The 16,905-nt window shown below is 34.9% G+C and overlaps 1 protein-coding gene and 1 long non-coding RNA gene across 2 annotated transcripts; both read left to right on the plus strand.

Moving 5' to 3' along the window:
- The first annotated feature begins 213 nt into the window (after positions 1 to 213).
- LOC132720699 (oxidoreductase HTATIP2-like) lies at positions 214 to 16,905 on the plus strand. The gene is made up of 6 exons (XM_060704884.1): positions 214 to 378; positions 12,879 to 13,071; positions 13,549 to 13,656; positions 14,072 to 14,209; positions 15,168 to 15,229; positions 16,616 to 16,905. The coding sequence occupies exons 1-6, from the start codon at positions 248 to 250 to the stop codon at positions 16,860 to 16,862; spliced, it is 879 nt and encodes a 292-aa protein (XP_060560867.1). The 5' UTR covers positions 214 to 247; the 3' UTR covers positions 16,863 to 16,905.
- On the plus strand, positions 6,047 to 6,824 carry LOC132720700 (uncharacterized). Its single transcript, XR_009624375.1, has 2 exons — positions 6,047 to 6,126; positions 6,688 to 6,824. It is a non-coding gene; the product is annotated as an uncharacterized LOC132720700 (long non-coding RNA).

A 16,905-nucleotide genomic window follows, 5' to 3' on the forward strand; every position in this document is an offset into this window, starting at 1 on the left:
AAAGTTAATCTGAAAAATAAAGTGGTGACAAGCTGTTAAGAGTCTAATTCACACCTTCTATTTCTATATCGTCTGCATTTTGTGAAAACACTCTATATCTATATTGTCTGCGTTTTACTATATATTCTATATTGTCTGCGTTTTACTATATATTCTATATTGTCTGCATAAGCGTCTGCGTTTTAGCCTGTGCCTAAGGTTTTCACATTAACTGTGACGTTTAACACACGGAAGTGAACTTGTAGACATGTTATGGTTCAAATGCGACGAAATAATTCCAGGAGTAGCAATTGCTGTTGGTTTTATTGCCATTTGTCTTGGAGGATTTTTTCTGTCTTACGAATACGACCCTATTGTTAATGTAGAAATCCTTTGCAGGTTAGTTGCGATCGTAAATTGTCCTGCATTCATTAAATATTCATGAATCGAATTCGAAGTAGTCTTTTATTCGTACCAAGTCAAACTCGACCTAGATTGGCTAGAAATGAATGATTTTACACGATACAACAAAATATGTCTTATGCTTTATATAGAAAAGCGTGATTTTCTACCACAAGTTTGATTTGATGGGTCATTTGGTTTCATAGTGTAGGTCACACAGTCCAAATATGGAAAAACGTTAACACTGGTAGTCAGATAGGGTCAAATAGTTCAGGCTTCCATTACTTTACATGTAGCTTTAATTCTGACGTTGTGCAACAGTAAACCGGTCTAGCAGTGCTAAAAATAACATATTTGCTGAATTCACTTAACCAGCATTAGAGATAGCGTGCGTATCAGCGTCATTTACGCAAGCAAATACTTGGGATATGCCAGCTTCGTCATCATTTTGGCGTATATTTACACATAATAATTACAGTTTACGCATTTAGTGAAACAAATTTGGCGTAGGCAATGTTTACATTGACACCGTTAAAAATGACTGACTGGTTACAGGGTTCTCGGGGACGCTTATTTCGGCGTCCCGGTACGCATGTTTATTACAGCTGGACGCAAATATTTCAGAGCAAGGATTCCACGTACGCTTAATTTTGCATGGGGACGCATAAACATTACCGATTGTTTACAACCAGAAATACACAAATGCGTTAGCGCGTGTCAGTCTATAGGTAGGCGGTCCTATGCACATCAACCCATGAAGCGATTAGCCAATCAGCGATATCGCTACCGATCATTATCACGCTATAGTGATCAGACTAATTAAATGTATACACGCGCTGTACAGTTCATGTAATTCAGATATAACACAAGGTGATAGATCAACAGTTGATTGGAAATTAGCAAATTTTACCGACAAAAGGATAAAATTATCGACTATTTACGCCGCAAGTTTAAAGACTGTTTTCTCAATTACAAATGAGTGTAATTTGAATGATTGTCGAATATGTTCGCATAATAATGATTGTCGATTATTTTCGGCATTTTCTAGGCACAATTTTGCTTTAGTTTCATTCTTGCAAAATCGTTCTATAAGGGTATTAAGAATTTAAGATATTGTGCCGAAATGCCAGGTACACATACGCTTTTCTTTGATATTTAGATTCTATCCGAAAATTGATCCAAACATCGGCGATTTCACGTTCGCCAGAAACCCGAAAATTTCGCAAAAATTCTTGGTTTCCATGCCAAACATTCGAATGAATTGTTCCTTTATTATTTAATAAACATTAAATCTTTAAAAATCAATCTTCAATTTGCCCCCTTTTGAAGATATTTGCTAAAATAATTGTCGATCGGATGAATCTCTTACACACTGTGTGAAGCTGTACACGATTTTCCTATTCATTCCGCTAAACGCTGCCTATATACATTTACGTTTTTCTTTTACAAATACAAACTTTTTGTCTTTAGAGTGGACTTATTTAACCAGAATAAAATTTGATTTGGTATAAAAGTGAAAAAAAAGACGATTTCCATGTGTTGATGCATTATAATGAAATAATTTCATAATAAATATTAACAACAAAACAATAATTATACTATGTAGTTCAGAGTTTCTTTTGAATAACTATAAACTTTGGAAGTCTCTTGAAGATTCAAAATATCAGCAATGCTATTGTGAGCATTGAATGACTAATCTGTAAACATATTAATTGCGATGCGCTTTTGGACTTTTTCAGGGTTGGGAGTCCATGGACTCCATGTTTTAAAGTCCTAGTGAGAACCCTGTGGTTAGCGTACTGTTCTTTAAAGGTGTGTTATTTTCTCAGCCTGGGTTTATAATTGCAAACCAGTCGACTTTGTATCACTGAGACGCTCGGTAATAGATGTATATAAGATAAATCAAGCGTCGGTCACGTTATTGAAGTAGACGATAAAATATTGTCAATTTTATCAAGTTGTATACATTGATAATGTCTTGTTCGAAACCCAAACAACGAAAAATCGTCATATTCTACTCTGTTACAAGCCTGGTGTCTTCTCAGTGTGTAATTCAGCCAATTATTGAAGAAATTTTGACTATTGTTTGCAAGAGCGAAAAAAACTCATACGACTCATTTGATGCTACGAGTAAAGATTTCTCAGATACGACAGATGTAGTGCGTTTGAATTGTGCCTTTGGTTGTAACAATAAAATGGGTGGAAAATGGGAAACAGAACAGATTCTCAACATCCAAAAGTCTAACATTGAACAGTAAAAAATAAATTAATTTCAACCTTTTATTGTGTACCTAGCTCCTACTTTTTAAAGAAAAAAATACAATGAAACTAAGTTATGCATCACAGCTAATACTTTTATACGCCCGTTTGAAAAACGGGACGTATTATGGGAACGCCCCTGGCGGGCGGGCGGGCGGGTGGGTGGCGTCCAATTTTGTCCGGAGCATATCTCCTACATGTATGGAGGGATTTTAATAAAACTTCATAGAAATGTTCACCACTATGAGGAGCAGTGTTGCGCACATGAACCAGGTCTCTAGGTCAAAGGTCAAGGTCACACTTAGAGCTCATTGGAAAATGCTTGTCCGGAGCAAAACTTCCACATGTATAGAGGGATTTCAATATTACTTGGCACAAATGTTCACCATTGTGAGGCGGAGTGTCACGTGCAAGATTCGGGTCCTTGCGGCCAAGGTCAAGTTCACCCATAGAGGTCAAAGTTCAGATAAAAATATGAAGATGTGTATATGGACCATTTAGTAATCATTTATTTAGGGATTGTAACACAAATGGTCATTATCAAGACTATAGCTGTGATACATATAATTTAGGTCAATATATACAAGGTCAAGGTCACTAAAGATGATGAAATATCCAGATTTTGTAAATAGAATTTAATCAAAGGGCGACAACAAAGTTATTACTTTGTTCATAAATGACTTACACAATTACTCCCCTTGATCTACTTTCACTTTCAATTCTAAAAATAGAATTTAATCAAAGGGCATAAAATAATCCTCTTTCTTGGACTTGAGTATGTTCTAAAGAATGTAACATTTATTTACACATGTTTCATTCATTGGTCAAGATTCTTAACTGTGATAACTATGGTGTTCTGTAGACTTGGTATTTGTTCATAAAGATCATACAGTAATTACCTTATCAAATGTAAATACTTTCTCATAGAAATTTAATTATATTTATGCCCCCATTTCGAAGAAAAGGGGGTATATTGCTTTGCACTTGTCGGTCCGTCGGTCCGTAGACCAAATGGTTTCCGAGTGATAAGTAAAGAACCCTTAGGCCTAGGAACTTCAAACTTGGTATGGTGATTGGTCATGACCAGTAGATGACCCCTATTGATTTTGGGGTCAAGGGGTCAAAGGTCAAGGTCACATTGACCTTGTAAGCAAAAACGGTTTCCGATCAATAACTAAAGAACCTTAAGGCCTAGGAACTTCAAACTTGGTATGGTGATTGGTCATGATCAGTAGATGACCCCTATTGATTTTGGGGTCAAGGGGTCAAAGGTCAAGGTCACATTGACCCAGGCTGTCCAGCGTCCCTAAAATTCCTAAAAAATCCTAATTTTTTTAACTTTTGCTAAAATTCCTAAAAAAATGAAAAATTCAAAGGGAATTCCTAAAAAAGCCCTATTTTTTCACTTAAATTCCTATTTTTTTATCTTTTGTAACAAAACCTATTGCGAAACAACCATGTTTCAATCACAACCTTAATTCGAACACAGTCTGTGGAGCTGATGTCATGTCTGACTAAATTGCATAAAGTCACATGTTGTACTTACTTCAACTCCTGCAGAAATGTACTTGATTAATTGTCAGATGTTATCAGAAAAATAATAAGAAACCTTTTTTTTTTAAATGGAACAATGAAAATTGTCCTACTTTGACTATATCAAAATTGTAACCTGTTTAAAATTTTGATAAAAAATTTCTAAGGAAGTTTTATTGGCTACAGAGTTTTACCATAAACCTCTGTCTTATGTGTATTCAAAGCAACTTTTTACATGATGAACCACTAAATTTCATCAAACTTTATGTAGGGGTCCTTATTAATAAAATCTTAATTTGTAATCAAGTTATTTTCAAGTGAGGACTGTAGAACAGATCTTTTGCAAATGATACCAGTGGCAGATCTAGACAAGTTTCCATATTTGCTAATTATAAAGTGGGTAAAGTAAATTGGCAGTAATGATTGGATGCTTTTACCATTTTGCTACCCAATTAGGGTACTAAGAAGTGACACCTTCATCTACCCATTTTGTACACATTAACATGTTCTGAACATATGTTATAACATATAGTTTAAGTTTTTTAAAATCTGGAAAAAAAAACTGTTGAAAATCATTGAAAAAACTGACACTGTTGTCACTGTTGTGAAATTTTCTACAATTTTTAGTAGCCTGATTTATCTTGAACAAATTCTTCATAGGAATATATACCCTGCTGTTTGAATTTAAGTTTTAATATTCCTGGGAATGACATGAGTGTGTCATATTGTTTTTTAAGAAAGATCAAGCCTTGCTGAAAATGTACCAACCTTAAAATGAATAAATGTTGATAAGAAATGCATTTATAGCTAAAATAAATTTAAAGCATAATTTCCTCTTCCATTTATTATTGGCTAATCAAAGCTTAACTAATTGAACATTAGTTATTCCAGGATACTTAAAACTTTGAAAATGTTTTCATTCTAGTGTTTTAATGTAGTTTTTCAGCTCTTTTTAAAGGCAGTTGACCAGTGAATCAATTTCTTCACTGGTGACTATGGAACACTGGTAACACTTGTGCTATAACCGAACTAGAGCATTATTTGTGAGTTACTTTTGTGTCAAATATGCAAAGTTGAGCCCATATCATGGTCTTTTGAGGCCATAATTTAGTTATAAAATTCCAAATTGTAGCCCTAAAATTTCTTTTATTTAACCTAAAATTCCTAATTTTAGCCCTAAAATTTCTTAAAAAATGCCCTAAAATTTGCCCTAATTTTTTGTCAGAAGGTGCTGGACAGCCTGATTGACCTTGTAAGCAAAAACGATTTCCGATCAATAACTAAAGAACTTTAAGGCCTAGGAACTTCAAACTTGGTATGGTGATTGGTTATGACCAGCAGATGACCCCTATTGATTTTGGGGTTAAGGGGTCAAAGGTCAAGGTCACATTGACCTTGTAGGTAAAAACGGTTTCCGATCAATAACGAAAGAACCCTTAGGCCTAGGGACTTCAAACTTGATATGGTGATTGGTCATGATCAGTAGATGACCCCTATTGATTTTGGGGTCAAGGGGTCAAAGGTCAAGGTCACATTGACCTCTTAGGTAAAAACGGTTTCCGATCAATAACTAAAGAACCCTTAGGCCTAGGAACTTCAAACTTGGTATGGTGATTGGTCATGACCAGCAGATGACCCCTATTGATATTGGGGTTAAGGGGTCAAAGGGCAAGGTCACATTGACCTTGTAGGTAAAAATACTTTCCAATCAATAACTTAAGAACCCTTAGGCCTAGGAACTTCAAACTTGGTATGGTGATTGGTCATGACCAGCAGATGACCTATTGATTTTGGGGTCAAGGGGTCAAAGGTCAAGGTCACATTGACCTTGTAGGTAAAAACAGTTTCCGATCAATTAACTAAAAATGCGTGCCTAGGAACTTCAAACTTTGTATGATGATTGGTAGTGACCAGCAGATGACCCCTATTGAGTTTTGGGTCAAGGGGTCAAAGGTCAAGGTCACATTGACCTTGTAAGTAAAAACGGTTTCTGATCAATAACTTAAGAACGCTTAGGCCTAGGAACTTCAAACTTGGTATGGTGATTTGTAATGACCAGCAGATTACCCCTATTGATTTTGGGATCAAGGGGTCAAAGGTCAAGGTCACATTGACATTGTAAGTAAAAACGGTTTCTGATCAATAACTAAAGAACGCTTCGGCCTAGGAACTTCAAACTTGGCATGTTGATTGGTCATGACCAGCAGATGACCCCTATTGATTTTGGGGTCAAAGGTCAAGGTCACATTGACCTTGTATGTTAAAACGGTTTCCGATCAATAACTAAAGAACCCTTAGGCCTAGGAACTTCAAACTTGGTATGGTGATTGGTCATGACCAGCAGATGACCTATTGATTTTGGGGTCAAGGGGTCAAAGGTCAAGGTCACATTGACCTTGTAGGTGAAAACGGTTTCCAATCAATTAACTAAAAACGCTTAGGCCTAGGAACTTCAAACTTTGTATGATGATTGGTCGTGACCAGCAGATTGAGTTTTGGGTCAAGGGGTCAAAGGTTAAGGTCATGACCAGTAGATACTTGATAACCCTTATTAATTGTTTGATCACTGGGTCAGAAGTCATGCATAATAACCTTATCACATGACTAATTGGCTGCTGATAGGGGGCATACATGTTTTACAAACATATCTTGTTTAATTTTCAAGTAAATATCAGTTCAGCTCTCCTACATGTATGGAGGGATTTTCATGAAACTTCATAGAAATGTTCACCACTATGAGGAGCAGTGTCGCGCACATGAACCAGGTCTATAGGTCAAAGGTCAAGGTCACACTTGGAGCTCATTGAAAAATGCTTGTCCGGAGCAAAACTTCCACATGTATAGAGGGATTTCAATATTACTTGGCACAAATGTTCACCATTGTGAGGCGGAGTGTCACGCGCAAGATTCAGGTCCTTGCGGCCAAGGTCAAGGTCGCACATAGAGGTCAAAGTTTAGATAAAAATATGAAGATGTGTATAGGGACGATTTAATCATCATTTATTGAGGGATTGTAACACAAATGGTCATTATCATGACTACGGCTGTGACACATGTACTTTAGGTCAATATATGCAAGGTCAAGGTCACTAAAGATGATGAAATATCCAGATTTTGTCTGGAGCATATCTCCTACATGTATGGAAGAATTTTTATAATACTTTATGGAAATGTTCACCACCATGATATGTATTGCTCCATGCATGATCCAGGTCAAAGGTCAAGGTCACACTTAGAGCTCATTGAAAAACGCTTGTCCGGAGCAAAACTTCTACATTCATAAGGGGATTTCAATATAACTTGGCACAAATGTTCACCATTGTGAGGCTGAGTGTCGCACGCTTAATTCAGATCCCTGCGACCAAAGTCAATGTTACACATAGAGGTCAAAGTTCAGATAAAAATTTGAAGATGTGTATAGGGACCATTTAGTCATCATTTATTGATGGATTGTAGCACAAATGGTAACTATCATGACTACAGGTGTGACACATTTAATTTAGGTTAATATTTGCAAGGTCAAGGTCACTGGAGATGATTAAATATCCAGATGTTGTCCGGAGCATATTTTCTACATGCATGGAGGAATTTTAATGTTACTTTATAGAATTGTTCACCACCATGAGACTTAGTGCCCTGCACATGAACCAAGTCTCTAGGTCAAAGGTGAAGGTCACAGTTAGAGCTCATAGAAAAACGCTTGTCTGGAGCAAAACTTCTACATGCATAGAGGGATTTCAATATAATTTGGCACAAATGTTCATCATTGTGAGGCTGAGTGCTGTGCATAAAATTCAGGTCCCTGCGACCAAGGTCAAGGTCACACATCCTGTGCATATCTTCCTATTGATTGTTTAAAGGTTCATTTAACAACACAGTGCCAAGAATAAAAACTTGCTTGCTAGTTTCATTTATAAGTAAGATAATTTACTGTCTTTTAAATTTAAAATAAAACAGTAATCTCAACATGTAATTTGGTACATAAATGGTTGATTATTAGCCCACAAGCTAAAAGAATTCAGTGTGGGTCACAACTGTTTGCATGTATATTATTATATTTACTTCATTTCACATAAAAATGGTTCAAGTTCATATAATATGCCTTAAATCTAAATATAAATAAACCTTGCCATGCTGCAATATTTTTGATAAATTATAAATCTGAGAGCAAGTTTTTTATTCTTTTTAGGCTGTACTGTATAAATATAATGTATCATAATATGCGGCAAATTGACTCCCAAGTTCTTAAAACTGAGAGTCAATTTTACTCCTTCATTTGGCCAGAAACTGGCAGTTTACTCTGAAGTATAAAAAACAGAGAGTATTGACTCTTGAGTTAAAATAATTATCTACAACACTGCTTTACCTAGTAGACAGACTGTTTTCTCCTTTACCAGTTCCTCTCTCATGTCCCCCCCCCCCTTGAGCGCTTGAGTTTAAACTCTTTATTTTTACACTATACGTCACAGTATTTTTGCAATGACCTGTATATTTAGCTCCTCTTCCTAACAAGTCATTCAATCTCGTTCGCGCATGCTTAGTAGACTGGGTATATAAACCTAGCACGCTTCTGCAAATTCCTTTTCGATCCAGTCTCTGAGTTCTTTATAATATTCTATTTTATATAAAGGTTCAAACTCTATTAACTTTATGTTACTTAATGACCAGTCATGATGGAAATTTTATGCCAATCATAAATAAAATAAGTTAAACATATATGTTGTATTTATTATCATTTGTTCCTTTAAAGTGACTATGTTGGAAAAATAATGACAATTAATTAAAACAAACACCTGTGGAATTTAACTGATATTATTCCCCCATATATTTTTTACTGGTTGTTGCTGTTGACAGGGAAAGTCTATTTCTAAAAAACAAACAGACGGAAAATTCTATATATACTTTTTTCAACAATCACGAGCAAGATCCGGTATCAAATGTCATACTGTCTGAGTATCACACTTCACGCAAAACTGCACTTCGTAGTACCGGAGATGGTGACTGCCTCCTCAATTCAGTACATGTGTATCAACTTCTTTGGTAGGAGATGAGTCGCGAAGCATTGAGCTCCGATACAATTGTTGTATAGAAATGGTGACAAACAGGGACAGAATAAAACAGCATTCATTGTACCCAAGACTGCAATGGATTTCTCCTGAGTATGAGAAAGACTGTGTTGACTGTGTTAAACCAGGTAGTTATGCCTCTGTGTGGAACATGATCGCATTATCCAACATGCTTAACATAAAAATAGAGTCAGTTTATCCTGCCGTAAATGGATCTAAGCATTATGCGTTCATACTGTTGAACAATGTTTTCAGACCACCATTCGTAGATCCTGAAATGGAAACAATTACAATAATGTGGACAAACACCCAACTCCCTCTCAAGAATGGTTTTGTGGCCAAGAGAAAGCTGGAATACTTGAATTATCACAATATTTCCATGCGAAAATCAAATATATACGAATATATGTAAGAAAATAATTCCAGTATAAAATGGTATATATCCAGTAGCCTCTATGCACGAAAATAAGATCCAAATGGAAGTATAATCATACGCAAATAAGATCTGTAAGCAAATGTTAGCTGTATTAAAATAATATCTGTGTGAAAAACTATATGTACGAAAATAACATCCAATGCTATCTACACGGAAATAAGAACTGTAAGAAAATAATACGTGTTCGAAAATAAGATCTGTATTGAAATATTATCTAATCGAAAATAAGATCCTTATGAAAATAATGTCTGCATTAGAATAAGATTTATACGAAAATAACAATTGTATGAAAATTAGGCATCTATATTAAAGTAATGTCCGTTTAATATTAGGAACTATACCAAAATAAGGTCCATATGAAAATGATTTATACGAAAATAAATGATAAATGAAAATAGGACTAATATGAAAAAATTAATATTTATATTTTGAAAAAGAAATTAACAAAGGAGTTTATAAATTTATAACTTTATTGCTTTAACTAAATAGTCTTTCTATTTGAGAGAGGGAAAATAATATAACGAATGGCACACGCAGTGTCACGCACACATGATAATCAACTGTAATCAATGCGCTAATACGATAATTGGATTATCGGACTTATCATAATTGACACATACTTATTAATGTCAATCATTAAAGGGTATTTGTTGGCGACTTACCACAGTCACCAAATCATACAACAACAACAACTTTTATAAGCAAATACATGTATAGACAAAAACTTGCCTTTGGCTAATGAACAGAAAACATACTTCAAATATTGATCATATATTCAAAGTATCTGTCCTGTTCTGTTCTATACAAACATATAAATCAATTTTACATGAAACAATATTCATCAACAAATATACATATATATATTAAGAAATGGTATAATAGTAGTTGGAACCGTCAGTGCGGTTTTAGTGCTGATTGATTTTTTTTCTCAAAATCATACCGATTTTTTAAAAAAAGATGTCAATTTATTCAGATATGTATTTGTTTAAATAAATTGTAATTATATTGATTGAAATGTTTTGAAAAATGCCATTAATGAGAATAAAATCGACCCTTTCTGGTCATGACGAGTCCTTTCCGGTATTAGTCATACCCGCCCCCCCCCTCCCTGACTGTTCTCCCCCTATTTTTTGGGAGGACTGTCTGCATTTGTGTGATATATGCAGACTGTTCCTCCTTGATTTTATTCTTACAGTACAAAGATAAAATAACTTTTTCCTGTTGCTGCTCTGACATCATCATTTTTTTAAGTGTCTAAAAATTTCAAATTTTTATACCCCCAAAAACGAAGTTTGGGGGGGTATATAGGAGTCACCCGGTGGTCGGTCGGTCGGTCGGTCGGTCCAGACGTCCGTTGCATTTTCCTTGTCCGGAGCATAACTTGAAGACTAATGATTGGAATTCAATATAACTACACACAATGGTCAAGCACATTGAGAGGAAGTGCAGTGCACAAGAACCATAACTCTATCTTGACTAATTACAGAGTTATTGCCCTTTGTTACTTTTCCTTGTCCGGGGCATAACTTGAAAACTACTGGTTGGAATTCAAAACAACTTCATACAATTGTCAAACACAATAAGGGGAAGTGCAGTGCACAAGAACCATAACTCTATCTAAAGTAATTACAGAGTTATTGCCCTTTGTTACTTTTCCATTCCTTTCTTTTGTCCGGACCATAACTTGAAGACTAATGGTTGGAATTCAATATTACTACATACAATGGTCAAGCACATTGAGAGGAAGTGCAGTGCACAAGAACCATAACTCTATCTTGACTAATTACAGAGTTATTGCCCTTTGTTTCTTTTCCTTGTCCGGGGCATAACTTGAAAACTACACGATGGAATTCAAAACAATTTCATACAATTGTCAAACACAATAAGGGGAAGTGCAGTGCACAAGAACCATAACTCTATCTAAAGTAATTACAGAGTTATTGCCCTTTGTTACTTTTCCATTCCTTTCTTTTGTCCGGAGCATAACTAGAAGACTAATTGTAGGAATTCATTATAACTTAATACAATGGTCAAGCACATTGAGAGGAAGTGCAGTGCACAAGAACCACAACTCCATCTGGACTTATTACAGAGTTATTGCCCTTTGTTACTTTTCTATGCCCGGGGGATAACTTGAAAACTACTGGTTGGAATTCAAAACAACTTCATACAATTGTCAAACACAATAAGGGGAAGTGCAGTGCACAAGAACCATAACTCTATCTAAAGTAATTACAGAGTTATTGCCCTTTGTTACTTTTCCTTGTCAGGAGCATAACTTGAAAACTACTGGATGGAATTCAAAACAACTTCATACAATTGTCAAACACAATAAGGGGAAGTGCAGTGCACAAGAACCATAACTCTATCTAAAGTAATTACAGAGTTTTTGCCCTTTGTTACTTTTCCATTGCTTTCTTTTGTCCGGACCTTAACTTGAAGACTAATTGATGGAATTCATTATAACTTAATACAATGGTCAAGCACATGGAGAGGAAGTGCAGTGCACAAGAACTATAACTCCATCTTGACTTATTACAGAGTTACTTCCCTTTGTTACTTTTCCTTGTCCAGAGCATAATTTGAAAACTACTGTTTGAAATTCAATACAACTTCATACAGTTGTCAAGGACATTAAAAGGAAGTGCAGTGCACAAGAGCCATAACTCCATTTTGACAAAATAAAGAGTTACTGCCCTTTGATACTTTTCCTTGTCCGGAGCATAACTTAAAACATACTGGTTGGAATTCAAAACAACTTCATACAATGGTCAAGCACAATAAGAGGAAGTGCAGTGCACAAGAACTATAACTCCATCTTCAGTATTTATAGAGTTATTGCCCTTTGTTTCTTTTCCTTGTTTTTCTGGACTTATTACAGAGTAATTCAAAAAATTTTCATCAATAGCCAACCACATTGAAAGGAAATGCAACATACAAGAACCACAACTATCTTTAATTGCCCACAACCATAACTCTATATTTCAATTCTTTTACAAGGTATTCTGTTACTAGTAACATCCTCATTTCTGAAGCAGTTTTGTGGGGGTATTAATCACATTTAGTGATAGTTCTAGTTATTATTTATTTTTAATTAAATTAACTAGATTTTCCTCCAAAAATATATGAAACTCATAGAATCTTTTTGCAATAATTATATGTTTTACTCATCATGTATACCTCCTGTTTTTTATTGTTTGCAGCATGGCAGAGGAAGGGGAAAACCAGCGTGATATTTTCCGTCAAGCCGGCAAAACAGCAGTTATACTTGGACATACTGGAGAAACTGGTAGAGTCCTTGTGAAATTGCTTGCTCAAGAAAAATTATTTAAAAAAGTCACACTTATTGGTCGGAGGGAAATTCCTTTAGACAAAGAGGTTGTTGGCCCAGAATTTGTAAGTTGTTATAAAAGTTTTGCTGCTGGACATGTTAAATAACTACATAATATACAATGCCCCTCCAATAACATTAACAATGCACAGTCTGTTATTACCTGTTGCACTTGTTGATTTTGTAAACATATTTTGAATAAGGGGCAACATGTTATTTTAAATTTATGATTAAAACTCAACATAAAGCTAATCTGTCTAAATGTGATCACAACAGTTTTCCTTCAGCAATGATAAAACATATGTTTTTATTATAAAATTATGTTTCTACTTTCAATTTCATTTTTGAACATGATACTTAATTGATGCAGTTTCCTAGATACAAATTTGCTGTATTTGTCTATCTCTGGTTCTCGCAAATTTATCCCTCATGCAAGTGATATAGACGTGAAAAGTGCATGCATACATGTACATCTTGATGTATGCTTATACCATAGGCTGATAATTTTTCAGATTTTTTTTTTACTCTTATATTGTTAACAGGAACAGAAAGTTGTTGACTTTGAAAAACTAGATGATTATGAAGAAGATTTTAAAGGGCATGATGTAGGATTTTGGTGTCTTGGAACAACCAAAGCAAAATCAGGAGAGGTTTGTTTTTATAAGCAGTTTCATGAAATATGGAGTATATTGTGTCCCAGCTCTGTCAAAATGTTATGTACTTTTTCGCTGACTTTCAATAAAATATATTTGGCTAATGAAACATATGTAAGGACCTGTGCAGACAAAAAAAAATTATTGACTTTGAGTGAGGATAAATTTGATACTGGTAGTTTCTGGAAAAAAAATATACCAACTATTTGGTGTTTTTGAATTTTAATACTAAATGTATATAAAGATAATTTATTGTGAAAATAGAACTTTTGGTATTATTCTCTTTGTCAAAGAGTGAAGTGAGTTGAATGTAAGCCATTCTAATAATGTTATTAATGTTTGACTAAACTTATCATTTAATATTAATACTAAGTCTTTTATCATTTTAATATATTGTATGTTATTTGTTCAGGAAGGATTTAAGCGTGTTGACTATGACTATGTGTTGAAGACGGCAGAGTTGGCAAAATCTGGTGGAATGAAACATCTTCAGTTTATGTCTACACATTCAGCTGATCATACCAGTAGTTTACTTTATACTAGAACAAAGGTAGGCTGATTAAGATATAAATTATATAAGTTAGTCGTTAAGATATATTAGTCTTTCGGGGCATCCCACTCCCAGTGCTTAAAGTTGTTGACTTCAAATCACTTGCCCCGATTGCTGTGGGTTCGAATCCACCAGAGACATTACATACTGAACAATATTTGAGCCGTGTCATGACAAAACCAACATAAGGGGTTTGCGACCAGCATGGATCCAGACCAGCCTGCGCATCAGCGCAGTCTGATCAGAATCCATGCTGTTGCTTACAAACTCTATAACAAGTAAAGATACTGATAGCGAACAGCGGATGCGCAGGCTGGTCTGGATCCATGCTGGTCGCAAAGCCATTATGTTGGTTTTGTCATGACACGGCTCATTTATACAAATTTCTATGAGTCACATTGATTATTATTTTTGCATTATAAAACTGAACACAATTATGGCAAAAAATATAGTAATTTTGAGTTTTACCTATTCAGTCACCATTTACACTTGGATGGACATAATGTCAGTTTAACAAAGGAAAATAGTAGAAGAAATGGCCTTAAAGACCATTTTGGTAGAATGTCTGCCAGTCCAATCTGAAATCATGTTCTGGTTATACATACCGATAATTAATCGTAATTAATTATTTTCAGGAGCATAACTGAAAAAAATATATTAAAGGTATCATCTTGAAACTTGTAAATAAGTAGATCTCAGTCAGGGAGAAGTGCAGTGTTCAAAAGCATATCTCTCTTTTGCATTATTTTGGAGTTATTGCCCTTTGTAAGTTTTCATAGTTAAGATAATGTTTTCAAAAAGTATGTCAAAGTTTAAATATTATTAACATGTTACAAATTTTTCAGAGTTGTGCTTTTCCAGATGTATTTTTTACAAAGACTATTAATCATTAAACAACTGATTGAAACTCGGGGAATCTTTTATTGAAAGCTTTAGATAATTTCATTTTATGTTTCAGGGTCAAGTTGAAGAAGCCTTAAAAGTGATGCATTTTGAGAGATTATCCATCTTAAGACCAGCGTATGTATGCTTTGATCAGTTGTAGATTATATGTTTTCTTCAACAAAGAATTTGCTTGAGATATTTAATTTTGTCAGAATTGTAATTTGTTTAATTCACACCAACTAAGAACATGTGAATTTCATTATACCAACACAGCAAGTATCATTAGCAGGACTTGTTATGCCCCCACAATGTGGGAGCATATAGCGTTGCACTTGTCCGTCCGTCCGTCAGTCCGTCCGTCATTCCGTCCGTCAGTCCGTCAGTCCGTCCGTACGTCCCGAAATCTTGTGAACGCAACTCCTCTTAAACCGGATGGCAGATTTTGCTTAAACTTACAGGGATGAACAACCTTAATGTGTAGATGGTAGTAAAGGCAGGAATTTTCGCTGCGACCAAATTTAACAGAATTATGGCCCTTTGTTGATTTTTTCACTAGATACTATGTAGAAATTTTGTGAACTCAACTCCTCTTAAACCGGATGGCAGATTTTGCTTAAACTTACAGGGATGAACAACCTTAATGTGTAGATGGTAGTAAAGGAAGGAATTTTTGCTGCGACCAAATTTTACAGAATTATGGCCCTTTCTTGATTTTTTCACTATATACTATGTAGAAATTTTGTGAATGCAACTCCTCTTAAACCGGATGGCAGATTTTGCTTAAACTTCCAGGGATGAACAACCTTAATGTGTAGATGGTAGTAAAGGAAGGAATTTTTGCTGCGACCAAATTTAACAGAATTATGGCCCTTTGTTCATTTTTTCACTCTATACTTTGTAGAAATTTTGTGAACACAACTCCTCTTAAACTGGGTGGCAGATTTTGCTTAAACTTACAGGGATGAACAACCTTAATGTGTAGATGGTAGTAAAGGAAGGAATTTTCGCTGCGACCAAATTTTACAGAATTATGGCCCTTTGTTGATTTTTTCACTTTATACTATGTAGAAATTTTGTGAACGCAACTCCTCTTAAACCGGATGGCAGATTTTGCTTAAACTTCCAGGGATTAACAACCTTAATGTGTAGATCGTAGTAAAGGAAGGATTTTTTGCTGCGACCAAATTTAACAGAATTATGGCCCTTTGTTGATTTTTAGTTTTCAACTTGTGGCACATGTAGTCCAAAAAATATTTGACCTAGAGTCATAAGATTGACAGAACAGTGGCGTGTGGGGGCATCAGTGTCCTATGGACACATTTCTAGTGTTTTTGTCAGTATTTAGTTAATTTCTGTTCAAAGATGTTCAACTGACTTTGTTTTCTTTTCAATTTGTATATAACATGATAAAAAGCTTGATGTAAAATGGCTACTAGATAGTTGGTAGCAAAAAAAAAGTAGAAAAGTCTTGTAATTTTATATAAGAAATCAAATAATGATTATTCCTTGCTTTATTTACAGAGTGTTGATGGTTGACAGACAAGAAAGTAGAAAAATGGAGGCCTTTGCTCGATTTGTACTCACCCCAGTGTCTAAACTGTTCCCCACAGCAATTACTGTGCCAATAGAGTATGTTGCCACGGCAATGATAAACATTGCTGTATCAACAACTGATAAAAACTGTGAAACTTTTGAAAACAAGGAGATACATGTTCTTTCAGGGAAAAGTCCAATTTGCCAGAAAAAGGAGAAAACTAAAACAAAATAAAAACTGAGGAACTATGTTATCTGTCAATAAGTACCTTATTTTA

Source organism: Ruditapes philippinarum, unplaced genomic scaffold (genome assembly GCF_026571515.1).
Source record: "Ruditapes philippinarum isolate M1 unplaced genomic scaffold, ASM2657151v2 ctg859_1_1_1_1, whole genome shotgun sequence".
NCBI classification, from domain to species: domain Eukaryota; kingdom Metazoa; phylum Mollusca; class Bivalvia; order Venerida; family Veneridae; genus Ruditapes; species Ruditapes philippinarum.